Source organism: Cyrtonyx montezumae, unplaced genomic scaffold (genome assembly GCF_038088225.1).
Source record: "Cyrtonyx montezumae isolate F1298 unplaced genomic scaffold, pur_monq_1.0 scaffold_21, whole genome shotgun sequence".
NCBI classification, from domain to species: Eukaryota; Metazoa; Chordata; class Aves; order Galliformes; family Odontophoridae; genus Cyrtonyx; species Cyrtonyx montezumae.
In genome coordinates this window covers 4,464,497-4,492,392 of record NW_027071948.1, presented here as the reverse complement: position 1 = coordinate 4,492,392, position 27,896 = coordinate 4,464,497, and the positions used below count along the sequence as shown (strand labels likewise).

The window sequence follows — 27,896 nt, the reverse complement described above, 5'->3', positions numbered from 1 at the left end:
GGAATGTTAATATGAAATTATTAATATTAATTTATGAAAAGAGGGGTCATAGGCTCAGGGGAAAAACAGCACGGGCAGGATCGTCCTAGCAACATCTGAGCACCTTTCAGTAACAACCTGACTTCGTTTGGCACCATGATGTATTTATTTAAGTATTTTGGTCCTGGATGTGAAAATCAGTGGAGTTCCATAAGGATTCGTTTGAGCTTTAAGTGGGGATTTGCAGGTGGCTTGTTCTTCATTTTGTTTGTCTTCTTGAGGGGTTTTCAGTTGGTGATCTCAGATCCCAGATTTGTCTTTTGCGAGTGGGGTCATCTCTGTGTGTTTGGGTCAGTGGGTTTGGAAGCACAGGGCTCAGAGCTCCACGTCCCCCTTTGGCATCTGAGTGTTTTGCAGTGATGTTTTAACCAAGGTCCTTCCTCTGCTGTGTGTTTTCTCACACTTCAGTGCTATTTTTTGTGTGGGGGAGAAAACTACTAAGTAAATAATTATTAGCAAAATTAGAAAATTAATGAATAAATGCACCTTAAACCTCAGAGGGAGGGAGGTGAGAGGATTTGCTGCGATTTTTGGTGCAGGAATACTAATGCCTGTGTAGGAGATGGGTTTGGTTTTACACAAGCATGTGTGCATACATGCACATATTTTTATTAACCAGCATGGTAATGGTTGGCCAGCTGCCTGGAAACTGTTCTAAACTGTACCCAGAGTGGGAGCTTGTGAAAAATACATTAGGGTGTACGGATGGCATGCTCTTTTAGCAGCTCTCTGGTTTCCACTCCATTATAAATATTTACCTTGATTCATCAGTCCTCAACAATTGCTTTACTGGCCGTCCTTGGCAGGAAGCTAACATTCAGGCTGTGTGTGTTTAAGCATACTGGACCACACCGGTGGTTAGGTAATTAAATCTAAAATTATTGGAGGTGGGCCGTTAATAATAAAAGCTGTTCTGGAGGATACCACACTCATCTAATCTCTTACCTTCTCTTCCCTCCCTGTTTTCTTTCTACAATCCTTCAGGTCCCAAGCCTCTGTGAAGATCTCCTCTCCTCTGTTGATCAGCCATTGAAGATTGCACGAGATAAGGTGGTAGGAAAAGACTATCTATTGTGTGACTACAACAGAGATGGAGACTCATATAGGTGAGTTCCTATCCCAAGAAAGGAGCTACCTGGTTTACTTTCTATGCGAGAGTATTGAAGTGCCTTCTCCAACTTATCCAAAAAAGGGAAATGTAAATGATATTAAACTATATCAAACTCACTCAGTGATGAATCTGGGCCTGTTTCAAATCCTGATCTCTCGAATGAGGCACTGATTGTGGAAGTAGTGTTTCCCTGATGGGGAAGACACAAACATCATCATCACCTGACAGCTGTAGAATGCTTTGCTTTCAGGCAACGTGGTTGTATGGCCGCTAATCTGATGACCTTTGCAGCTCAGGTCCCTGTCTGTCTGTCTCAGGAACAAGCTATGTTTTATCCTAGAAACCCCAGTACTTTGTGTGGTTTCTCTACCAAGATTTGTAGTCATTCACTCAAGCCTAAAACATGATGCTGTTAGCTGGCACTAACAGATCCCTCTTAGTCTTCCTGTAGCAGAGCTCTGTCTTTGAGGTTTAAAACCAATTGGATCTCCAGAACCGTGTGTGGCTAACAACAGGAAAAAATGACAATTCATGCAGCAAGTTTAAACAAAAGAATTATTGGTTTGTACAGAGCGGTGTGGACTTGCCAGCTGGGAAAGCTTCTTTCTGTCATGTTTTCAAGGGGTTGTTCTCATTGTGGGCATGCAGTGTCGTTAGTTCTCAATGAAAATCTTGGCCCCAGCTTTTAGTGAAGGAAAGGAATCCCTTTTAGCTAACTATTTTGAGTCCTGTAGGCAAAGACAATGAAAATATTTGAACAATACGTGCTTTAGATAGTTATAATGAATTTCCAAGTGGAAAGGGCTGTAATATGACGAGTGTTCAGTATTTTGGCAGCCACTTTGAATGCAGTCTCTCCTTTTCTGCTTTTATTCCATACCTTACCATTAGGACGATTATATTTCAGCAACCAGTGCTTAAAGTTGTTTGTTTCCCTTTTTCCATTGCCTGCCTTCTGTTAATGTCTGTAGTGTCAGTGCCATAGCTCCAAATATTTTAATAAAGAATTCCAAAGCTTATCCAGAAACCTCTGTGAATATTGCATCACCTGGCTTTTCCTCTCTTCTCTTAACGAAGGCTGCTACACCATGAAGTAATGAGCACCATCCATCTTCTGTCCTGAGTTAACAGCTCACTCATTCCACCTCTTCTGGTTCCGATTAGGGGCTAAAATCTTGTGCCCCCTTTCTGTTTTGCTGTAATAGCTTATGTTGGTAGTGCTAACAATTGGAACTGCTTTGAGTAAGAATTGAGCTTTCCTTTGCTCTGCTTTGCAGTAGTGACTTACGTTCATTTAGCCTGAAAGTTGCAAGAATTCTGTTTCAAGAATGAATTCCAGAAAATCTTTTGTCTTTTTTTTCCTTCTTTGGCTCAAATCATCATTACTGAAGCAGGTAAGTTGGTGGAGGGTTATAAGTTAATTGGTTTCAATCGCTTCAAGTTGTGGGAAAGGTACTTAGCTAAACTGAGAGCTTATCTATAGATGATGGATACAGAAAACATAGTGAGATTCACTTTGCCCTGTGAGTATGAGGAGCAGAGTACTAATGGATGTGGAGTTTGACAGTGCATCTGGGTTGTGGCTGACTGAGCTTTTTTTTTTAAGTATACCCTCTACTGCAGTGGGCCAAGAGGTTAGAAGGTCTCTAAGGTGAAGTGTCTGTTCATGTTCTGAATGATGCTGTCCTAACACTGAAGTCTTCTGCAACTAAAAGATTTTCAGTGGCTTCTCCAGACCTCCACAAGATGTACGTGCACAGCTGCATCCTTTCTGGCACATGCAAGAGGATGGAGCATGTCTCAGATGCTGTACTTCTTGTGGGTCCTTCAGGAGGTATTTCCTCCCTGAGGCTGTGATGTGTTTCTAGCAGTCTCCTTGGATCCTTTTTAGGCTGTTGACATGAACATCTCTCAGCAGAGGCTCAGAAAAATGGAAAAGGCACTTGTTAAACTGTACTGTGGCTTGCTGCAATAACTAATAACACTTGCTCCTCCCCATTCCGCAACATCCCGTGTTTAATTAGTGCACTTGGAAGCCCTTACTGTAAGGTTAGCTTCGTGCCTGCCTCTGAAATTTGCTCAGTCTCTTCCCTACTGAACAGATATTTAAGTAGTAACAAGGAATTGAGGAGGACTTGTTACATAATGAGGTTTCAGAAAAGGTATTGTATTTCTTTGTAGTGAATAGCCATAATGTATTAATTGTAGACATTAAAAGAATGCTGTTCTTTCTCTAAGGCTTTCGGTTCAAGTGTTCTGGATTGAAGTGATTCTCCCTTCTGGAATTGATTGGCCTCAGCTCTTATTCACAAAGTAAATTCCTTCAACAGAAAGCAAAAGCCTTTGAAAACCAGGCGATGTGAACATGTGCATGCATTGATCCAGTCCGTGCCTGTGTTCAGATAGTGTTATTCATACCTCATAAATTCTGAAGTTGTTACTGGGAAGTGGCTCTTGCACTAATGTAATCAATTAGACCCTAATCGAGGAGGAGTGTGTTGTACTTCTAAAAGCTTTTGATATTTCCACAAAGGTTTTCAGAACCACACACTAGATGAGAAGTCACAAGAAGTACTGCAGTCACCTGCAGAGTGCAGTGTCCCCAGTTACTGCACACCTCAAACTAAACTTCAGTTTTCTTCTTTTGGAGAGTTCGTTAGAAAAAAACACAATTAGCACAAATCCAATTTGTTCTTGGGACAGCTGAGCCTCCTATGACTTCTGCAGGAAGTGTGGAGATTCCTCAGTGGGAGTTGAGCTTTGTAGGCCTTCTTTGAGCAGCTTCCCATTTTGAGTGGGAGGCAGCTTTAAGACAAGACTGGGATGTTTGGCCATTCTGATGATAACCTCACCTGTTTCATGGGGCATCGTTCAAGGAAATGAATGTCTTAGTTGCTGAGCTGCTCACAGTTCACTCCTTCCTTCTATTTAGGAACGTGGTTTTCTTTGTGTTGACGTGGATCAGACCACAGAGTACATCTTGCAGTCTCCCTTGGATCTTCATAAGTTAATAGTTTGCCATTTAATTGTATTATCACACTGCTGCTTATCAGATCAGCCTCTTACATGTGTATTCTTGCAAGCAGATCTGTGAGTGCTCCTGTAATAAAAGGAAGGTTTGGGGGGAATACCAAAAGGCAGTGGAATCCACATTGTGAAAGCAGGCCTTTTTTTACTCCTGTCAATATATAGGACTTTAAAGTCTCTGATTTTCTCCATGCATTTCCATTCAGAGTATGTTTGATCACTCCATTAAATGGAATCCTTATGGGGAATTTGGTGCCAACAACACTGAAGCCTGTTAAGTGAAACGAAAAACATTCTCTTTCAGGGAAATTAGAGGTCTGACTTTGGAAATCTAAGTGCCCTTGTCCATCTGTCTTTCTTCAAATCACTTGCATTAAAGCTTTCAGATGTGTTGTGCGTACTCTTCCACAAAGCAAAACAAAAATAAATACGGGGTTGTGTTATGAATTTTTTTTTTAGGTGAAGTTGCTTCTGGCTCCAATTATAATGGGTTGAAAATACCACAGTCTGCTTGCTGGGAAGATTTGTTTGCTGGGCTTTCCTTGAACACCATTCCAGCACCCTGCAAAGCAGTTCTGAGCGTGGAATCAGAGACCAGCTTGGGTTGGAAGGGCCTTCAGTATCATCTAGTTCTGTCTCACCTGCCCTGGCTGTGGTTGCCACCACTGGATCATGCCACAGTCTTAATTTCTCACCATTTTGGATGCAGAAGCTTCCACCTAGTGCGACTGTCAGCTTGTTTTGACCTTTGTAGTCAACTTTGTCGTACTGATCTTTGGGCTGTAAATGCAGCCCTGAGTCTAGCAATCCCTGTAAGTTCATAAATGTCATTACCTACATCTTCCCTGCACCATGAGCTCAGTAGCTCTTTGTCTTATGTATTTGGGAGTAAGCACCTGCCTGACTTAAAGAAACAAAGCACGGAGGGGCTGCTGATGTAACCACAAACCAGTTGGTGTCAGAGGTGGGAAACTGAAGCTTTTTACAAGCATCTGATATTGCGAGTCTCATGTATCTCAGTCCTGCATAGATTTCTCTAAGAATCTACTTAAAATCTTCACAATTACATTTTCTTCAAGTTCCTCTTCTTTACACAGTCAGAGAAATCTGATTTTCCCAATGCCGCTTTTAATCCTTTCTCAGTAGCAGAACTGTAATTTGCACTTCATGTATTTCCACCGTGCCTTCTGCACTGATCTTTTGCTTGTCCACCTGCATCTCTTTGGTGTAGGCTGGCTTTCAGGGTGCTGCTTGATGGGTGCAGGTGGTCCTGCACCCTTCCCTTTTTGGGGATTTTTTGCAGGTATCTCCTGGATTTCAGCGAGCTGTTTGCTAAATAAGTGTTAGCTGTCTTCTCCAAAGCAAGTGAGTTTTAAGCAACTATTTAAAAATGAGAACCACCAGCTGAAAAACAGTGCCCTGTGTGGCTGTGACGTGGTGATTTAGCTTTTCCTGGTGTCTCACCTATTTGTTCAGATGTGATCAGGAGGAGAGGGGTGAAGTGCTGTAAAAGCACAAGAAGGGCAGCCTGAAGCAGAGCCTGTTCTTTGTGCTTTGCATTAAACGTGTCAAAACGAGTTACTTTCCCAAGAAACAAATGTCTACTGAGGAAAGAGCCCCTACGTATGGACTGCATTAAGACCTAGCATTAGTCCACTGGAGTATCCTGAAAACTAAGCAGGCAAAAGGTGGAGGTACGTTTTCTTAAACCAGCAGTGATGTATGTAGGTTGGTTACCCCCAGGGGAAATGAAGAGGAGAATGCAAGTTTGCAGAAAGGGAGTTATAAAAGTCTCAAGCAGATGGGCAAAGGGTTCCATTAATCTTTTAATACCGAATCTCTCATTAGGAGCACAAAATCTCTTCCACACCTGCAGAAATCATATAATAAAAACTGCAGTTTTACAGACCCTGTTAAATCCTGTGCGTTGTTCAAATGTTTTCCTACTGTTGTGCTAAAAGACATTTATTTGAGAGCAGAATTTGGATCTTAATTGTAGACAGCCAAGTTTGACTCAAATATTGTCAGATTTTAAACAAGCTGCACAATGTATTTGTATTTGCATGAAAATTGTTTTAAATAGCTAATGTGCAACAGCTGAGGCCTTACCTTTGAATATTTGAGAAGGAACAGATGAAGACCGATGTGTGGTTATTTGTAGAGGAGAAACCTGAAAGATGCTCACCACTGTGGTACAGGTCAGACCCACCACTCTGACCTCTGGGTTTCCCTGTTGTCTAACTCTCTGCTTTCCTTGTCTCCTTGGCAGATCACCGTGGAGTAACAAGTACGATCCTCCCCTGGAAGACGGTGCCATGCCATCTGCTCGCCTGCGCAAGCTGGAGGTGGAAGCCAACAATGCCTTTGACCAGTATAGAGACTTGTATGTCAGTTCTACCATACAGAGCCCTCTGCTTTCTTTGTTTCCTTCAGCAGGCATGCAATACGTATATTGGTCTGAAATGCACTGCCTCTGAGGGTGGCATGCCTGTGTATAGTGGAGGAAGAAGGGTAGGCAGCAGCTGATCTTCTGCTGGGGAGCAGCATATCACCTATGGTTTCATGTTAGGAAAACATGATCCGGTTTGCCAGCTCATGCTGAAGGCAGAAGCTGAAGTGCTTTCCTGCCTCTCTCCTCTCTTGAATAGATTAATGGCATCTTTGTCCTGAAATGACTGTGTTCTCTGATCTCATTTAAGTTCAGTCCTAAAGCATCTTTTCTGTTCCCTCAAGACGGTACTCTCTCAAAATATCTGCCTGTGCAGCAGAAACTTGCACGTCATAGATTGCACACGTTCATTCTGAAGTATGGCAGTGGTGTGGGGAGTCATGTACTTCTACTAAGACTGTTCTCCAGTGGTTGTGTTTCAGGCCTTGTCTTGTTGAAGAGATGTAATGGGAAGGAACTAGTGGAAATGTATGAGGGCGATGTAATCAGGCAGTATCTTTTTAAAGCTGTAATTGCAGTTTTTACAGGTGACTTGTCAGTTTAGCAATTTTTCTAAAAGGTGGGAAAGCATTCTTGTATTCTCTTGCATTCATGGCTGTCTTCTGTATGGTCTGTGGTCTCCTAATCAGCAGTGGGATGGAAACAGTGATGTTAAATCCAAAAAGGTGTGAAAAGCAGAAGAGACTTACTCCCTTATCAAAGGTGGGATTCTTTCACACTAGAGATCCCTAGTGACCATGAAATGGGTGAACAGCCTTTGTTGCTTCTTCATGTTGGACCCAGCTGGAGATAACTTTGATGTTGTTCATCACATGTCACGTGAAATTTACGCTCTTTTAGTGCTAACAAAGGCAGCCTAAAAAGCAAAGAACACTCTGATTTTCTTCTCATTTTAAGAGGTGATGTGCTGTAAGTGTAGCCTGTCCAGGCATGCAGTCTTTTGTAACAGATAGCAAATTCTACTTTTCTTGCAGTATATAAGTATCCAACTTATAGCAACGGTTGTTAAAGGTATCTGAGCTCACTGAAAGAGTGCATTTCTGCATACACAGCAAAGGGAGGTTTGCAGTTACTCTTCAGGTGCAGAGCAGACCCAGGCTGGTAGGGTTTTTTGTTCATTAAGATGAAAATGAGAGTAGCTTTCTGGAACCGAGACTGTTTGAATCCCTCTGTGATCACTGACCATGAAGTCACAGCTGGATGCAATAACTCCTCTATAGAAGTTTCGTTTGCAGAAAGGAAAGCTGAGTGCAGCCTGCCCTCAGACTTGGGTGAATCCTCCGATCCCTGCTCAGCATGGGGTACAATAGTAGCATTAATATATTGTATGGGAGTATAAGGAAAGATTTTCTCAGATTTCATCTTTCAGTTAGCCAGTCCAAGTTTGGCAGGCAGCACATTGTGAGAGGGATACAGGAGGGATTGCTCACAAAGACTTCATTCTTGTGGCATCAGCCAGAAATGACTTGAGGCATTATGGCTTGCAGTAAAGACTAGATAAGAGCATCAGTCAGCAGAGCACACTTTGATGCACGTTAGGATCTCAAAAATGTGTCAAAAAAAAAAAAAAAAGGAGAAGGGTGGCTTACATTTTGCTGAGTGTTGTAAAAATAGTAGTATTTTTGGAAAGAATCTGCAAAGTTAGGGAAACTTAACCCAGCCACTTGGAGGGTTCCTCAGGCTTGAAATTGGGAATGATTTGTACCTTACCTACAACGGAGGTCTGGATAGAAACATGCTTTTGTTCTTGTAGTTGGACCCTGCAGTTTTCTTAACAATTGGATTTGGTATTTTGACAGCAAGAGCTTAATTTTCACTTGGAGATCGGAGGGGAAAAACTGAGGTGGGGGTAACAAGTGCCAGCTTTTCACACTGCTGCTGCCAGCAGGTCCTGTTCTGAATGGCTGTAACAATTACCAGCATAGCAGCTGCTGAAATCATGCGGGAGCCCAAAGTGGGGAAGCTCATAGTGGGAACAAGGTGGCAATTGCTGTGATGCCATTTCCATGGTTTGCTGGAGCTGGAAACAGATGATGTATCCCCACTGCAAAGGGCTGAGTGCTGTCAATTCAGGGTGTCACAGGCCTTCTGGTTTGGTCTGTAAGCATTCATTCACAGAACACTGGGCTCCTGTGTGCTTGAATTTCCTGTAATGAGCGTTTCTGCTTGGTGTTTCAAAGCAGTTTGAGGCTTTGTTTCTCAGCCCTGCTGGGCTGACCCACTGACTCTTGTGCTTGCACTTCTCCAGGCAGTCGCAGAAAGACATTGTGCTGTATGGGCTTGTCGTTGATTGTAGGGCTGGAAGAGGAAGATTTGTGTGCAGAGGTGAGTTCAGGCTGCCAAAGCAATCTGTGTTAATTGCACCAGAAGAGCACATGCAGGGGGAAGTGAAGTTTAAAAAACAACAACAAGAGCAAACCCAACCAACAACCTGCAACGTGCACGTTTGCCTGGCATCAGGTGGTAGCCTGCAGCTGGGTGTGGATAGATTGACCTTCGCCTGAGACAAAATACTGGCTATCATAATAAAGGGACAGAGCATTTCCTACCTTGGCCTAAATTAGTATGTTGGAAGAACTTGTTTCTGAGATGTTGCTCTGCGTGGTGCTCAGCTTTAGAATACATCTCAGAGCGGCCGTTCCAGCGGGGAGCGGAAGAGGAGGATGTTTACTATCCAAAGAAAAATAAGTACTTTAGAGGATATGTGCTGTTCCCACTCAGCTCTCAGCACGCAGTCCAGGCTTCCTCTGGATTATCTCCCCTTTTACCTTTACGCACAGTAAGTGATAATATCTCACAGAGTTCATTTTGAGCCTCTTCCAAAACCTCAGATAGTTTCAGCTTTTCCTCATGCGGGTCCCATTTGGCTCACATACCATCCCTTTCTAGATTACTGTTGTAATCAGGTGTGGTTAAGTATCCACCTACATCTAGTGAGTCATCAGCATGGATTTGCCATTTCCCAAGGGGTTGACACCTGCTAGTGTGGGTGGCTTGAGGAAAGCAGCCTGCTGTGTGTTTGTTAACGACTGGCATGAACTAATCCATTCAGATCTGTTTGCTGGTGACTAGATGTGCGTTTTGAGTTTTGCCCCTAAAACCTTCTTGAGCAGCACACGGGGTGACTGCAGTGTGGAAACAGCTCTGGAGGAGTGCTGTAGAGTCCCACAGAATAGTTTTAAATTGTGAAAGCCTGAGAAAAGCTTTCCTGGGATGTGGAAATGTCAGTGCCTCCTAACCACTGCTATGTTATTTCCTCTAAGCGTCACTGCACTGCCCACCTTTTATTTCTGGAAGTATATCAATGTCTCCTTGGGTTGAAGAGGAATTATACTCATTTTTTTTTACTCTCACAACAAGCATATTCCTGAGTTACCAGTTTGACCAAAGTGCATGTCACTTTCCCAGAAAAACAATTTGAATTCTGATCTCCTGCTGCCAGGTTTAACTCAGACACTGCCTGGAGCTAATGCCCTGGTATGTTTTTGTTCAGCGGGTTATTATTCCCAGATGGAAGTCTAATATCTCATACTGTTCAGTCAGGGCTTTGGCTTTCCACTTCCAATATCGTGAAGATAATTTCTTCAAACACATGGTTGTAATTTATTGCCCTTTGCTTGACGTGTGTGCGCGCAATTGATTGGAATCAAAGCGTAATGAGGACCAGGGCGGCTGGATAAATCTATTTTAGATTCTGCATTCTGTTGTTTTGGGTTGGAGATAATCAGTGCTTTAATTAAGTAATCTAATCGCTCTTTGTTGTCTGGAAGAAATCGTTTCTGAAGTGATTAAATAGACCTCCCTGGGGAAGGATGCTGCTGCTCTGGGTATTTCTATTAACAGGATGATTTTTGGCAACTCCAGACTAGTTCAGTAAGCGCACATACATTTAGAGAGCTGTTCTTACCTCTTCATTTCTTGAGTTAAGTTGAATTTCTTGGTGGTTTTGATTTTTAACAGCTGTACAAAAAAACCCCAAACAACTCATCTCAGTCATTCAGCTTCTGTAAATATTTTTATTGATTAAGACTTGGAGTTACTTCAACAGAGTAAGCCATGAAGCCTTGAACTTCTGCTTCTGTCTTTGTTTTGATGTTGATCCATTTTCAATTTGTTATGTTAGGGCTCTGGACGAGGAATTTAATGGGAGTGGAAGGAGGTCTGGGAGAGGATTGACCTCTAAAATATGTCTTTATTGTGTGTAATCCTCTTGTTATTGAATTTTGGATTGGAATTGCATCTGAAGTGGAGTTGGAAACAAGCTGGCACTTCAACCTTTTAACTTTCAGACTCCTCCACTTATTGGTGTTTTATGTCACTGAACGGCCTGGTTTTGCTCCTCTTCGGGGCTCACAGAAGTAGAATCATAGGGAGAACAGAGATGTCTCATTTTGGCTCAGCTCTGTGGCTCTTCACGCAGCTCTGTGCCATCATCTCTACCACCAGGTCCTGGAGCTCTGGGTAGCTTTCCCCCTTTTAGCAGTTCTTACAATTTCTGCAGTCTTTCACATGATCTGATAGGCTCCGAGATCCTCCAAGTGGATTTCATTCATCTGATTTTGCAAATGTTCTGCATTGCTGGCAGGGTTTGTTAGCAGCTAACTGTATTTACCAAGTTGATGACATTTAACTCATTTTGCGTATGGAACGGCGCTGATCGCAGCACGCTGATAGAAGCAGAGGAGCAGATGGAAGAAGTGCTGCTCACATTTGGGTTCAGCACAGCCCAGCTTGGATCCCTCCATCCCCACAGCCCAGCTTCCAGCTCGCCAAGGGACCAGGCAGCTGCACGCCCTCTCTGTAAGCGTTCTGTCTGTGTTTCGATGTAAACCTACTTTGCCTAAACTAAAAACCCATGGAAAGCTTTGAAGTGACTTTATTGCCATTAGCTCACTGTTCCTCATTAATGGTTACTAGCCCTTTGTGCTGGCTTTCTCCTGGGCTCAAGACTTGCTGTGGTTTGCACAGCGAGGGCCACGCAGATTGAATCCAGATGCATTTGTTATGCATCCTAGCACTAAGGAAACCTGACTTTCCATCTCACTGCTGGCTAGGCTTGTGCACAATAGGGTGTGACATCAGGATTATGTCATCTGTGAGATTCTTGCCTCTGGGTTAGGCTGATAAGTACAAGATGAAGGCTCAGAAGACAAACCTAAACTGCCGAGATGCTCACTGCTGTAATGTTTGTGTGCTTTGAAAATTAAAGCCGTGTTGTTTTCCCAAGGAAACTGTGTTTAGATGTACAAGTAAACAGAGCAGTGTTGGGATCCCTTCCTTAGCTCACCCATAGCTGGCTCAAAACTCAAAGCAGCACTGAAACTGAAGTTGTTATGTATGGTACAGGTTAGGGTGAACTTAGCAGAGGAAGGCATTCAGCACGCTGTCGTGCAGTGCAAACTCAGTCAGTTGGTTTCCATCCGATTTCTTTTCTCTCTGGGTGCTTGGGTTTGGAGCCTATCTGCACAGGCTGCATTCTTATCTTCTGAATCTGAGATTTTCAGCAGAGGAGGAGTTTTTCCCTTGGGTTCCCACGGTTCCCTGTGATTACATAAAATCTGAACACAAGAGAGACAGCTTGTGTTGGGAAGCCAGCACTGATGACGTGACATTATCCTAAAGCACCACTTTCTGACGACTTTAAATCACTAACACAAGATGATTTACACACTTTTAAAAGTGGAGGGAGACTAAATGTTAACTTTTACCATCTGAAGTGTTTCATGGCTGTGTTTGTATGTAGAAGTGAGCCACTGTCACAAACGTGTGGTGTTCAAAGGATAGAAAGTGGAAGACAGACTGATGTAAGAACAAGCTCTATCCATCTTGCAGCGCATCTGATGAAGGCACATTTGAAGAAAGAAGCCTGCTCAGACTTTGGCACGCTTAGTACATGACACACAAGACTTGTACTGCTGTCTTCTCCCCTCCTACCCATCCAGGAATTGTAGCTGGCAGCCTCTGAGACGTGTCAGACTGTCAGCTGCTGAAGCAGTGGGCTGGCTGTGCTGCTCCAGTGATGGGTACGGGGGGAGAGATTTGTGAGCAGTCGGTGCTTCCTGGCAGGTAATGAGCCACATCCCCCTTTGGACATGGTACAAAGCGACCCATTGTCTTGATTATTAGGTGGCTAATGGAACTGTTTCCAGGTGACTTCTCAAAAGGGATTTGGGCAGTAGTTTCCGTCTGCCAAGAGCAGTTGGATGGTAAGGAGAGTGCGAGCAGTGCAAGTTTTTGTTTTTTAAATAATGAAAGGCACTAGAAAGCACAAAATCCAAAGTCCTAGGGGATATTTAGCCTTCAGGATCCCATTGTTTGGTGACTGTTTTCCCTCCATGCAGAGTTCTTGCACTTCACAACTCTGCTTCACAGCTTGAGTCATCCCTCCATGGTCCAGATGTGTGCTTTTAAGTACAACTGGCACTGAAGTTACACATACCTAACAGGATTGGTATGTTTGCTCCAGGGACTTCTGCACCTGTGTGTGCTGGAAAGAATTTCTGTAAAATACCTGTGCAGAGTCCACGGGCATACTTTGGGCTGTGTTCATAAACTGCGGTGAAAAAACAGCTGGTCTGAATACACAAACATTTTACCTTCCTCACTGTAAGCATTTAGGTAACATTCTTTATGTATTACATGGTCATATCTCTGGGAGCAAAGAGGGAGAGGCCAATTCTTCAATCATTTGTACGCAGGCCAGCAGGAGAGGTGTTAGTTCTGGTACCAGCCTGACCTTTTTATTAGAGAACAGGCCCTTGAGCATCACTACTAGAAAGCTGGACTGGGGATACAGGCAGTGAAATTATGTAGTGACAGCTGCTGTCCTAAAGACTTTTTTCCCCCCTGACTTGAGCTACAAGGTTGCAGGTGATTGGAACAGAGACCTTAGCAATGTTTTGGGTTTGGTAGGGAGTGAACTGCTGAAATTGCTCACTTCCTCCATGTTCCTATTGCTGTTTATGGGCTTGTTTGAAATGATGGGGTGCAGGCATAGAGGAAGGACTGGGGGGGAAATTATGCTCAGTCACATTGGCTCAGTCACATCAACACCTCTTGGTGTTTTTGGGTTGCTGTTGGACATTAGCTTCTCTGATTGTGACTGTGGTCATTGTCACCGTTGACAAAAACGTTTGTGGGTGAACACAATATTTCCCATTGGGATAGGTTTTGTTAAGATAGATTTTTAGGGTTTCTTTGCTGTTGTAGCTGGAAGAAGTATCCATGCAACCTTGAGAACAAAAGAGCATCTGTTATTCTTTGCACGCCGGCTCGAAGCACTGTGCCTCTTTCAGAGGTTGGCATGGCCCATCTGAGATCCCAGGTATGGGTACTTTGGCACTGGGGTTTTGTGCCCTAAGCCAACTACAAAAACCCACCCACCAGCTTTGGCTCTCAGTTCCCGACTGGAAAACACACAAGTGTTTCTATGGATGAATGATTTGGTTCTAGAGTGTAACTGGCTTGTTTTTATTGCTGTGTGGTGGAAACTCATTTTCTCAGCACTCATTTGCAGGGCTTCTGAGAAGCAGAATGCTATCGGGAAGGTCCTGCTGTCTTTCCTGATGTGTTCCTTAGTGGTAAAGTTATGAACCCGTCCTCCTGTACTGAGCAATGTGCCAGGTTCCTCTTGAAGTCACCACTTTGTTCTGGGCACAGCCCCTCTGTCTGATGGATACAGCTCAGGTTCCTTAAACAAATTTCCATCGTGCGTCTCCACCCGCTGGAACTTCAAACACTTCATAAAGCTTTGGATCACTCTTAGCTTAAATACTTTCCTTTATTCTTGCATTTGTAAAGTAGGTCAGTCCTAAGTGTGACTTATTTTTTTTTGTATAAAACATCTTTTTCCAGGAGCTCTGTGGTGGATGGGTAGTGGATATAAAACTGAAGTGTTTGATCATGACTTTAGAGCTAGAATTGAGTTTGAGTGAAGTGCTGTTTTTCGCAGAGAGAGTGAAACGAGTGGTCATGTTGGGCTCGTGGCTCTCAGTCACCTTCCTGGGCAGCCACATAAAAGGAAATGGTACTGGAGATGGAGGAGCCCCAGCTGTCCTCTGAGCAGGTGGTGGCATTGGCATGGTGGCCTCTCTCTTGGCAGTGGAGGGATGTGAGTGGTGACATGTCTGAGAGACAGTGGTTTCTGTTGTTCCCTTAATTTTGCTGTAGGTAAAGGCAGGATCTGTCCTGGTTAGATCTAGGATTTTAGTAGGTAGTATTTTGTTTTTCAGTCACCGTTGAAGGGGTTTCTTGGAGATGGTCCAACCTTCTTGCAGCAAATCCAAGTTTATGAATGTAGATTTAAATTCCAACCAATCTGTCATCCAGTTTTCTATTATGTAGCAGCCAATTAACCTGTATTACTTATTAATTTTTCTTGAAGAAAACTGCTTTCAAGGAGTGTTTCCCCCTCCAAACATGACTTTCCTGACTTCAAATGTCAAGAGTCTCCCATCAGTACATTTGCAGTGGGAAAGGTGGACTGTAATGTTGTGATTTGTTCTATAATTTTCTCCCCACAAAAGAGGAACGAGTGGACTGGCTCCTGGTTGATGACACACAGAGGAAGCTTTGGGTCACATTTATCCTTGGATTCATGACGGTTCAGTCACTCCCATTGTTGTTGGAGCATCGAGATCCTATGTCAAAGCAATTCATTGAAGTAGCACATTACTATTTAAAACAATATTAATGCTATATTTGATTCATTAAATACACAAAGGCAAGTTAAAGCATTTCCATGTGTGTGCTGTTAGTTCTGGCGGGAGGTTCTTCAGTTGGCTTCATGTGGTTTCAGACAACATTTTAGCACATTCTTAAAATACCCACAAAAGCCTTTATGTAAAATCTCATAAAGGTGAACCACATAAAGATTATTTTTTTTTCCTGTTTCATGTCATTAGGATCAAAGTACAGTAGGTACGAACGAATTTCCAAAAGCCTTGTTTCAGTCTCTCTCTTAATTAATGTTTCATGCTCATAGCAAGCTCATAAAGTGGGTAATAGGGAAACTCTGTACACGGTGATGGTCTCAGCAACTCCCAGTTCATTTTGAGTGAATTCACTTGTTCTTTATATGAATATTTTAAGCAAGCTTGCTGTGCAAGTGGACAGTGCTTTGGGCTCTCTGGCCTCTGGTTCAGGTCATTGTGTCAAAGGAAGCATCAGAACTTAACGTCAGAAGCAGAACTTGGCTTGCTGAGGTACTGCAATTCCTGGTAACTGCATTAACCAAAACCCATTTGTGAATTCCCCAGGGGACATAAAAAGGGTGTTTGTTGGTTTGTTAGGTTCAAATTGCCTGCTGGAAGTCTGGCTTCAGCACGCCTGTGGAGCACAGGGCTTTCCTTTAATGGCAGTACCTTAACAAACATCATAGGACAGTGCTGTGTGTGGTTGTTTGTTCAGTTACACAGTTATGCATGCACACAGTTGAAAAGAGCCAGGGTTGTTTTGGTGACTCTGCCTTACAACACCGTGCTGGACTGGTCTGTAAATGCAGATCAGTCGTTTGAGGCAGCACATGTTATTAGCAATACGTTCCTGATGTTTTTTCTCCCAGCTTAGGGAAAAGGATTGGTTAGTGTTCCTGAATCCACAGCACTTCAAGCTGATATAGCAAGACCCAAATACACAGTAAATCACATCTGAAGTGCTGCTACCAACTACCAGGCTCGTGTTTAGGAAGGAGGGGAGGGCAGAGGTGGGAGGCTTCAGCACGTTTTTCATATTGATGATGAAAGATGCTTCCCTTTCTTGCTGGAGAGGAGAAACGTGCAGCCACTTGCAGATCTTTGTCATCATCCTGCCTGTATAGCAAGAAGCAGGAATGCAGAGCGCCAGTGCTAGAAAGCAGTTGAGTTCTGCAGGTGTCATGTACCTTGTGCTACCAGAAACATGAGGCTGAGGTGGTTTAGCTTGTTGTCTGTTGTATGATGCTGCAGCTGAAGCTGGAGTCACTGTGAATCTAGACAGCATTCCTTTGTTCCTAAGGACTTTGGTTTCGATTCAGCTCTGTTTGCTGTCAGTAAGTCATCCTCACACAAGCTCTTGAGGCAGCAGCATAGACCTACTTACGTGCTCCCTTTTGTCTTAATTAGCAGACTTTGTTGTAAGGAACTTCCAGACTTGCTCAACAGAGAGAGAAAAGGAGAAAAAAAATCAAAAACTATAAAATAAAGCCTTACTCTCAGCCTGCTCTGTAGCTTGTGCTTTCACCAGCTGTACAGTTAATTGGAATCAGAGGGATTGTTTGCTCAAGTACTGTAGAAATGTGCAACTTGCTCAGTTTCTCCCTACACTTTAATTCTCCTTTAGAGAAATACAGTCTTTTTGTCATTGAAATCATGTCAACTGCTGTGTTTCTAGGTATCTAACCACTGAGACTGTGCCGTCTTACAGTCAAGAATCTTTGTTAAGGTGTAGGGATTCTGCTTATTTAAGATGATTATCTGACTCAAAAATTAAAGCAGCTTGGATCCTGCTTTCTGTTAACATGCCATTTGGATTGCATCCTGCAGGTATTTTGAAGGTGGAGTCTCCTCTGTCTACCTCTGGGATCTGGATCATGGTTTTGCTGGTGTGATCCTCATTAAGAAAGCTGGAGATGGATCAAAGAAGATTAAGGGATGCTGGGATTCCATCCACGTGGTGGAGGTTCAGGTACAGCCTCTGGGGCAGCTGATATTCCTAAGTGAAAACAAAACCCAGTTAATTCCAGACAATTAACGAGCACAGGTGTTCTGCTGAACAATGCAATATTGTGTCAGGGGCTGTAAACTTCTTTCCCCTGTTAATTTTGAAAATCCCCTGAAGCGATTTGGATAGAGATAAGTCAGGGCTGTAATCAAAAAGAATCCCAGAAGTATTGAAAGTATGTTGCTTTCTGTACTTGCGATCCTGAGATGATGATTTTTTATTCTTTTTTTTTTTAAACATAAAGCTCTACAGATAAATATCACTAATTAGCTAATAAAAATGAGGTAACGGGAGGTTAAATTGCTGTAGCTAGATTTGCTTTTGGAAAACTGGGAGAGTGGGCATACTTGTGCTTGTTCTTAACAAACAGTCTGTGCTCTGTAATTGCAGTTACATGCATCTGTCCTTTTTCTCATGGAGCCACCTTTTAGTTTTTGGAGGGTTTGTCACCTTCTGTGTCTTTTTTTTTTTTTCATCTTCCTTCTTCCAGGAGAAATCCAGTGGTCGTACTGCTCATTACAAGCTGACCTCCACAGTGATGCTGTGGCTGCAGACTAATAAAACCGGTTCTGGTACCATGAACCTCGGCGGGAGCCTCACCAGACAGGTACATCTGTATTGTGCACTGGTGTACACTGCAGGCCTGCCATGCCTTTCCCTGTTTATATACCCAGTAGCCTCAGTCAGGAATAAAAAGTTGATTTTGTGAGGTGTTGGATAAATGTCTGTTCTCCTGCTGCACGTGCACGCTGGTGAAGCAGTTAAGGCAGAAGCGTGTGGTGTCCAGGAAGCCCCTTGAAAATGTGTCTTGATGGCAGTGTTACTTTCAGTCAGAAATACAAAACCTTCAGCAGGAGCTTAAACATTCATATAAGTCTGAATTCTGTGCTGAGTATTCCTCAGTTTTTATACTTCTGCGTGCATTGCATGTGTTTTTAAGTTTGCCCACATTGTTACCAGAAGATTGCAGTAGGATTATAAAGTAACTGTCTTTTGCTTAGACCATAGAATTCTTCTGTTCTTAGAGACTTAAAGTACTTTTTAGTATTCTTCTTTAGTATTTTACTCCTGCAGTACCAGTACAATGATAAAAAATGACGTCTTCTAAGCATTTTGTTTCTTATTCCAGTGCAAATTGCTTTGGCTTCCTCTTGAGAAAGCCATTTCTCAGAGGGAAGGTGCCAGAATGATGACTGCTAGGCAGCACTGCTGTCATAGGCTTTGGCAGAGCTGAGTGCACTGCCTGAAGGTGCCTCTGTCCCAGCCACCTGCCAGAGGTTGCTGTCTCTCTTCTGCATGGACTGGGGTTGCTTAAGATCTGGGCTGTGGAAGTCAGTGACTCGAAAAGAGTAATAAACTCAAGGGGACAGGAGGCATATTGTGTGGTCATGAGTGACTAGAGAGATTGGCAGTTGCTAAAACTCCTTTATGAGACTTCCCAGGGCAGCCTGTTGCTTTCGATACAGAGGACAATGCAGACTCTGTTAAGCAGCCCATGGTTTTGTACAGGTTTGAGGCAGGCAAAGGAACAAAGGATCTATGATTGTCAGGAGGAACTGAATTGTGTTAGTCTTGCAGACGTGGAAGCTTGCCCTAGACCTGGGTGATTTTTCTTTCCACCTTGTTGATTTACAGAAGGAGCTGATAGAAAAGCAGGAGGGGAAAAAGAGAGGCATCTGGAGATGGTTTTTGAGCATTGCGTACTCTTTTAAGATGTTTGCAGTAATTACACTCGAGTTATGGTGACCTGGACAAATATTTAATCACAGGCCTTCCTAATACTTTAAATCATAGCTGTGAAGTGGACGCCAAGGGCTCGAGTCTGGCTGTGGCCTTATGGTGTGTGAGAGCTATGCCAAGACACACAAGAGTCAGTTGAGAATGGGTGTCCTCAGTACACCTTGGCCTGAACTGCTAGGCCTTGTTTAGTTTGACTTTCACTCTCTCAGCTTCAGTGAGGAGATTCATGCTTCTGTCATCATTTTAACAGCAGATCATTTAATTCATATGTGATGCATTAAAGCAGGGGCCTGCTTCCAATGTAAGTAACCATAAAGGAGCCACTGGGGTAATGATGCACTGCTTCTGCACAAACAATGGAAACTTGAGTTTTAGAATTTAGCTTTGGGCTGGAGATCTCTGCTTTGCAGATGCCACAGTACACATAATGGGACAGCAGTTTTAGTTTTGCTTCTTGGTGGGCTTTTTATACGGTCTGCAGTGAACTTGGGCACAGACAGTAGGTTGTAGTTGTCTTGTGGATGACACATTCCTGTTTCATTTAACAGTATCAGTAAGCTGTTGTTCTAGCCATCATTACAATATACCTTTCTCTACAGCAGATTGTTCATGTTTTTGGTCAACTCAACATTTAAGCTACTTGACCACCTTTGATCCTAAAATGTGAATAGCAGATGTCCTTGTGTTTCAGTGGAAGCTTTTGAAGTGTTCACAAGCTTTGTAATATCCTGGCTTGCACGCTGATGGCAGGGAGAACCTTTCAGTGCTTGGAAAGGGAAGTCTGTTGAGAGCCATTACTTTGAAACCAGTTTCACCTCATAGCTGCAAATCAGGTATTTTTCGAGTGATGACTGGAATGATTAACTTGGTGGCCAGGAGCAGGCACAAAGGAGCAGCTCATGTAATGCCTCCTAATTCACCACCTCTGGCAGCTTCGAAGAGCTGGGCATGGCTCGCACTGAGACGCTACGGGGAGCGTTTGCAACTTCACATGGAAACACTTGCTCAGTAATTCCCCTTCCTGATGCCTGCAGATTGCACTCGGTGCAAGCAGTCAGGCGTCCTGTTTGTTCTGGTACTGTGGTAGGACTGGATCTGGAAGTAAAAGCCTGAAATATTTTCTGCTGTCGTTTCCTATTGATGGAGCACTGCTGTAACGCATCTGACACCAGCACACTTCTTTTTGGTTTTTCTCTTCATTGACTTTATTGAGGCTGTTTGGAAAAGTTTTGTAAAGCTCCTCAGAATTGTTCCTGGGATCTTCTTGCTAAAGCTCTTCTTAAGTGTTGCAGTGAATTTGTAAGAATGAAACCTGATTTTGCTTCTCTCTCCCAGATGCTGTGTATTTCAGTGTTCCTACACCTCACTGAAGTTATGTTCTGGGTAGATTTTACTTAGAAGTCATTTCCCTGTCCTGTGTCTCCTTGAGCATTGTCTCTGTCTTTGTTTAGAATGGGAAACTGACTCTGCAGCATTTGAGATTTCTAAGTAGAGAGAATAAGGAAGGAGGGAGAGACGTAGAGGCTGAGGAGCTGGCCTGGTTTAGGCTGAACATACTTGTGTAGCTTTACCTAGCCTGTTTTCTGCAGGAGAACTTCAGGCTTTTGCTTTATCCATTCATTATCCATTGCTACCGTCTTGCCCCAAACAGCAAGAAAAGTCAGACAGGGACCTGTTCCTGCAACTAGCAGCTTGTGTTCTGGGATGAGCCTGGATGCTGTTCAAGAGAGCTGCACTGCAGCCAGGATGGAGGAAGCAGCTCCCAGCTCACATCTGACACTGGCAGGCTTCAGTAAATACAGGGAGTGAGGATGGAATTTGGATAGGGGAAGAGTACTCGGCATGTTCTGTGCTGTCTGCGTCAGTGAGGGGCCACAGATTGAAGTGCTGTACATCTGAGAGGAGAAGAAACTCAAGGCAGCATGTCTTGTCCTTTGCAACAAGGAGCGATGCTTACAGGGAAATGAAAAATGCCAGCAGCTTTCCAGTTACCCTGCACACGCTCTGGTGGCAGCAGGTAGCTCCCACCCCATCCTGATTTAAGGCTGTGCTTTTATTTCAGTCAGAGCAACCGTATGGTCCTGTTTCATTTTATGCAAAGTAGATGGAGCCTTCCAGCTTTTCTGGCAAGCAGTCAAATGTGCACTTTGTTGGACAGCTTTCTGGAGCCCCCTCCTTAAAAGCAAGGCTAACAGGTGCCTTGCTGAGCTCCTGCTGTGCACAAAGGACCCGTCTGTGTTTCCTAAGCCAGGGTGAGCATGGTGAGGAAGTGCCAGTTCGCTGAGGAAGACGTTGGCTCCAAACCTGGAGTTTATTTACATCTGGAGGTATGGGAAAGGGAGGATATAAAACTGTAGGGGAAGTGAAGCCTGGGATTTCAGATTAAAGCAGCGCAGATGTGTGTTGATTTTCGTGCTTGAAATACTCTGTAGCAAAGGTGGAACATTTTGCATAGCTGGACGAAGGCTGGTCTGCTGCAACCTGAGCTTCTGCTGTGCTCAGGAAGATGTGCTCTGTGATATATTACTGCTCAATAAAGCACCAGCAGAGACATTCTGCCATTTATCATAATAGGTAAATCCTCTGAGGCTAGTGCTCTGCAATTAGGCGAGTCGTATATTTTCATCAAGCTGAGCTTTCATGTAAAGGCCTATCCCACTGACTTCCAGATGTTGTGGCAGAACGGGGTGTTCAGGAGTGTATTTCCACCAGAGGGATCTCTGAGTTGTAGCAGTCACACTCCTAATGCCCTTGTCCCAACACCTGGAGGCATTTTGGGGGTGCAGAGAATAGCAGAGGTGTACCAAGCAGTAATTTTACAGGAAGAGGAAATGATTTCTGCTTCATCTGGCACACAGATTTTACTGGTTGAGGATGAGAGAGAGTAGGGGAGATGAGCAAGTAAAGACTGATGGCACAGGGAGCTGGTGTAGCATCACTGATTTCACTCGTGGTTTTGAAGGTACAGTTTGGTAAAAGGGTAAAGGATTTTTGGTTACACTGATGAGGATAAATATGCTTGAAGGCCATGAAAGGATGAGGTTAGCTCTTGGCTGATTTCTACTAAGCCACAAGCTCTGTGGAGCTCCCAGCCTTCATTTATCTGTTTGGTGTTTGAAATAAGCGTTGGAGAAAAAGGCCAATTTTTGCCACATTGATATCCAGATAATTCCACATCTTTTCCACCTGGAGACTTCAGTCTGCCCACTGCCTGTGGCTTGGGAGCCTTTGGCTCATGTTGGTCTGTTGTGTTTCATTAAGGAGATTTTCACGTCGCTCCATGGCCAGAGCAGCTGTGGCTGTTGTCATCCATTCTTCAGAGCGATGTGGATGAGTTTCCCTCTTATCTTTCTAGTATTTTTAGATGCTTTCATGATGAACCAGTGTTTATCCAACTTACATTTCTCTTTCGGTGTTAACTCTTCCTCCAAATAACGTTCACAGAAAGCCCAAACAGCTGCTGTGTTCCCTGCAGGAATCATCCCAAGTGACCATCAGGAGCTTAATATACCCAGAAGAGTGAGTTTCCTTCTGAGTCAGACCTGCAGCAGATGGCTGGGGAAGCGAGGCAGGGAAGCCAGGCAGCATCTCCACCAAATGGGAGAGGAGCAACTGGGCATGGAGATGGGACTTGGCTCATTCTGGAGCATTAGGGTTTTTGGCCGAGCTCCGTGGCAGATGGGGAGTGACAGTGGGAAGATGAGCTGCTTGTTAACATCAACTTAGAGAATGCAATTTCCCCTCTGAGCAAATTAACCCCTTTATTTGAGAGGCTGTGCACTTCCTACCTTAGGTCCACGCAGTGACAACCAACGGAAGGAACCTTTAAAAACCCCAACAACTCTGCTGTTTGTATAACACGGCTGCTTACTGACTCTGAACTCCATTAAAACAACCCCTCGTAACATCTGGGCTTCTATAGCACATAAAAATGTTTTCCTTCTGGCAGCAGATTTTATGGAGACGTAATAATACACATTTTGATTTCTCTTTTCAGTTGCTGTTTCTTAGCAGTGAACTTGGCATGTCCAGGTGTGGAGGAGACACGGTGGGGAGCTTGTCAAAGTAAATGACCCTCTGCCAGCTCCCCCCTGCAGCCCCAGATTTGCTCGATTTGCTGATAGTTCCCAAACTCACCATAACTCGTATGTGTGTGTGTTTGCATAGTTCAGATTTATATTCTCCCTCTCCCGTGGCTGGATCCGTCCTTCAGGCAGCGTGTCTCCATTACATGTAAACAATCTGACTGTAATCTAAAGGAAGAATTTAAACATTCTTACTCTTTTTCTCCCCCCCTCTTCTAGGTTATCTTTTGCCTTCAGGGTTCCAACTAAATTACATGCTTCCCTAAGCCTGTTAGAGACTTGGCTTATTAGAAGAAACCTGTAGCTGGCCCAGATATTTAAACTCTACCCTGAGGGAGGGATATGAACAGATGGATAAGAGAATTCAGTGGGATTAGTAAAACCCTTTGAAGACTGTTCTTCCCACTACATTTTTCTCCCAGTTTTTTTTTCCCTCCATGCCATCTCAGCACATCTTGTGTCATCTGAGGTCCCTGGGTCTGATTGCTCAACAGCTTGTCTGCACTTAGCCAGAATTTTCATCTCAGGATTTAGGGAAGATGGTGTTTTCCCCAGCAACTGAAGCTTATGGATCACAGACAGCCAACCATGGCCCCTGGGTGAATATTGTATTGGGTGAAGGCAGAGGAAATGTAGGAAACGTTGTGCAGTGCCAGCTTCGAGTTTTCAGTCTTTGTAATGGGAAATCTCACCTAAGTTTTCTCCTGTTCAAGCAGTACTAAGAATGTGGTAACGTGGTGTTATGTAATCTTAGTCCAGCTCTGAGTCACTTCTCTAAAAGGCAGTCTGCTTCTTCCCCTCCTCGCCCCCCCATACTTAGCATTAGCAATCAGTGCTTATTCCCCCAGTGGGCAAAGGTCTGATAAATTGGTTTGAGTCTAAAGGAGAAAAAACGTTCAAATTTCTCTTTCCATATAGTTGCAGTTTATTCAGTTATCAGTAGTCTTCAGGTGGCAGTAGTTTTTGCATTCCTCCTTTCCTTCCCTCTCTACTAGAACATAAGCAGTACCTGGGACATCTTTTGCCAGGAGATCCCTGAAAATGGAGAATGTGCCCCACATGTGCTTGGAAAAAGCATTTGAGATGAAGATGAAAAGAAACAGCTGTTTTTGCAGGGGTAGTTCACAGCAGTTAAACTGACAGCACCATCCGTGTGTGCATCTCATCAACAGCTTTGTTCTCACATCCACATGCTGTGCTCTTGTGCTGCTTGCCTCCCTCTGTGTGCACTACCATAGACCTCCTGCATCCCCTTAGTAGGTAGAGGATGAGCTTCGTGGTGCCTGTCTGCACCAGGAGCCTACAGCAGGTTTGCCTTTGATTGATGGCTTTTGTTCCCCTACATTTCTGTTATCAACATGTGAGTCTTTGTCTAGTTCAGGGAATTTCTCAGTGTGTTACTTGTCTGTTGGCACACTGAAAGAATAGAGGCACTCCAGGATTTTGAGACCAACTCCTTTTATCCCTTCTCTTGAGGAGTAAAGCTGTCGTGCATGTGTCATCAGATTTCCACAGCGCTGATAGATGTGTGTCTTTTCTTAATAGATGGAGAAAGATGAGACTGTGAGTGACTCTTCTCCACACATAGCCAATATTGGACGCTTGGTAGAGGTAAGGTTGTGAAGCCCTTGCAGCTCGAGCTTGCTGCAGGTTCTTGTGCATATCAGGTCCCATGCTGAAGGACTCTGTGGTCTGCTCACCTTTGGCTTCACAAGCAAGTCATTGGTTTATGTTGTGTCACACCTAGTGGTGTTGAGTGTTTGGTGGCTCCACGCCCCTCCCAGCACATCCTCCCTATCTGCAGATGCACAAGGGCACTTGGTCTCAGAGCAGTAATCTTCCTGTGAAAGAAACAGTTGTGTCCTGAGAGCTAGCTAAGAACAGTCTGCCCCCTTGATAATTTCTACAGTCCTTTTTAGGACAGAATTGTTTAAAGTCAGGATATGTTATTCAGAGCTCAGAAATTCAGTGTGTACCAAGTGCTTATTAAGTCCACTGGAATTTTTGTCACTACTTTTTTTGGTTTTATGGCACCTGTTTGGTCCCATGTGTTCAGCACAGTGAGGCTGAAGGTTGGATGGCTGTTCAAATTACCATGTAAAATTGTGGTGAAATGCACTTTTTTGCAGATCGATGCAAGAAAAAAAATGATAGGTGGACAGAAACTGCCCTCTTGTGGCCCAGAACAGCCATCTCATGGAGTAACATTTAGGAGGAGAGGGCAGGAAAAGAGCTGTGAGATGGGGCTGAACTGTTGAACACTGAGATGAATATGTGAGCTGCACAAAGGAGTGTAAGTGCCACAGTCTTGGAAGCAGCTGAACAACCTAAAGACTGGTTTCATACTTTTTTTTTTTTCCTTCTCTAGGACATGGAAAACAAAATCAGAAGTACACTGAATGAGATTTATTTTGGAAAAACAAAGGACATCGTGAATGGGCTGAGGTAAGGAGCCCTCCTGCTGACTGCTGGCCTCCTGGCCATTTGCCTCCCCAGCATTGCTGGCACTGCCCTTTCCTACACAGAACCCTAATTACTCACCTCACTGTGCTTTGGAAAAAGCTTTTGTTGTGTTGGGGGACGTTTCTACTTTGTAACTGCAGGAATGTGAAGCAAGGTTTAAATCCTTTATTTCCTCACCAGGAAGAAAAGAGCTCAATTAGCAACACTTGTACTTCAGAATTAACATTAATTGGGGGCTTTATTCTGCACAGTTCTGAAAGCACTACTTTTCTGATGTCCTTTCCAGCATTCTTAAAGACAGTCGGCCCCGGAATTAAGTAATGACATTCATGGCTTGAGATATTTAGTGTTTGTTTTAAACTCTGTCTTTCTCCCCATACTGCTGGTCAAAATATAGCACACTACAACAGATGAAGTGAATGAGCCCTCTGTGCCCTTCTGTAGGGAAACTACTCTACTTTTCAAGCCCTTCTTGTGTCTGATGAGGCATTTGTGTAGGAATCCCAAGCTGATAGTTCTCATGCTTGTAGAGAACAGTGTAGAAATGTGCTGCCAAACCTTTTTATCTCAGACTGCAGCTAGAGCTCCCTTGCACAGTGGGTAATGCAGAATATCCAGGTGGTGCACAGATGTATGCTGCTCTCCTATTCTGAAATAGGGGGCAAAAATCAATAACCTCTTCTTCAGATGATAGAATAATGGAGCTAGCTGAATATGTCTGGTGCCTTCTTAACAGCGTGGGCAGAGGGAGTGGAAAGTATCATGACAAAGCAGCTTTTCTGGTTTTGTTTTTACCTTTTCTTCCATATCCCAGCTCTCTTAGCAAGCCTCTGTGTTTCCATTTGTGGTGTGCAGGGCTTTAGCCAGGAAGCATGTATGAGCATTAAAGGGAAATGAGCACTACAGTCTTTTTTTTCCTAGTGAACGTGGCCTCCACGTTTTGTAATTGACTGTTTCCTGTGTCTCCCCACTGCTCAGTGTGTGTCATGTTCCTTTGTGCAGCAGTGGGATGATCTGCTCAGGACTGGTAACACGTAGAGCTTCTGGCCGTGGCTTTTCCTGTCACCTTTTTCCTGTTTCTTCCAACTTATGGTTTTACTCCTTCCTAAGCGTGCTGCCAGTGGGTTTCAGAATACCAGCTCTGTGTTACTGATTTCTTCTGACTGTTCTTTTCCCTGTTTACTTCCCTCGTTTCTAAACTGCTCTCTGTAGATCTATTGATGCTATCCCCGACAACCAAAAGTATAAGCAGTTGCAGAGGGAACTTTCTCAAGTGTTGACCCAGCGCCAGATCTACATCCAGCCTGATAACTAAACCAATCCAGGTACCCTGCCAGGTGTGACAACCAGCACTAAACCAGGACTCACCCAGCCGAGACCTCTGCATGATAACTGAGGGCAGAACTAACCCCTAACTCCTGCAGACTGACCAACGACATCTGATCCATCTTTCACCCAAGGGTTATTCTTAATACAGCCAACTAAATGTTGTGGTTTTACTTGAGATGTTACTCGACTCCATGTGAAATGTCACGCTCCAGAATGGGGCAGGCCTTTGCACTGTAGCTTGGGAGCAAGAAAGGAGCACATGGTCATTTACCCAGAGTGCTGTTAGCTTGGACTTATGCCCCCATAAGCCATGGGGCTCTGTCCCTTGTGCACCTTCAGATTTTACAGTTGCAGTACACCACTGCAGTGAAGAGATGCCTTGTAATCTTCAAGTCCTCTTTGCAGAATGGAATAACGTTTTGAAAGTCTCAGTTTTGGGCAAGAAAACACCTCTGTCTGTGGTATTTCTGAGCCAGCGTGAGCTTCCCCTACGTGCACACCCCCTCTGTCGCTTGGTGCATCTTCAATTTCCCTGGAGCTTGAAAATTCAGTCCTACTCAAGCTCTGCTGAGGCACTCCCAGCCTCTGTTTGCTGGTGCTCTGCACAGCCTCCGATGGGATTTGTTCATATGCTCTCATTTGCTCTGGAGCTCTGAATGTCTGGATGCACAGCAGTGACTAACCCTGAGCCAGTTTAACCTTCCACTCCAATCCATAATGAGTTACAGATGTGGTCTCAAACACGTTCAGCTGACGAAGGGGAAAATGCTCTGTTTGTTGTTAATGGCTGAGAACCACTTCTTCAGCCTGTGACAAATGCAAATCTCAAATGTATGTATATATATTAAAGCAGTGGAAGTCTCCAGAGACAAGAGAATGGAAATAAATGTTAGAAAAACAAGTGACACAGAGCAGCCTTGTTTACAGGAGACAGCATCCAGGCAAGATGAGGTAG

The 27,896-nt window shown here is 43.9% G+C and overlaps 1 protein-coding gene across 3 annotated transcripts in view; it reads left to right on the top strand.

Annotated features, from left to right (window-relative positions):
• Positions 1-27,896, top strand: part of CAPZB (capping actin protein of muscle Z-line subunit beta) — a 51,162-nt gene that overhangs the window by 22,063 nt on the left and 1,203 nt on the right. Inside the window, exons 3-9 of one of the 3 annotated variants that reach the window (XM_065738129.1) lie at positions 1,024-1,145; positions 6,447-6,560; positions 17,147-17,288; positions 17,815-17,931; positions 24,695-24,760; positions 25,518-25,594; positions 26,825-26,937. In XM_065738129.1, the coding sequence (XP_065594201.1) occupies positions 1,024-1,145; positions 6,447-6,560; positions 17,147-17,288; positions 17,815-17,931; positions 24,695-24,760; positions 25,518-25,594; positions 26,825-26,927 (741 nt within the window). In that variant the 3' untranslated portion in view covers positions 26,928-26,937. Of the gene's footprint in view, positions 1-1,023; positions 1,146-6,446; positions 6,561-17,146; positions 17,289-17,814; positions 17,932-24,694; positions 24,761-25,517; positions 25,595-26,824; positions 26,950-27,896 lie in introns of all 3 variants that reach the window. The other 2 variants (XM_065738127.1, XM_065738128.1) reach the window with 2 other exon arrangements.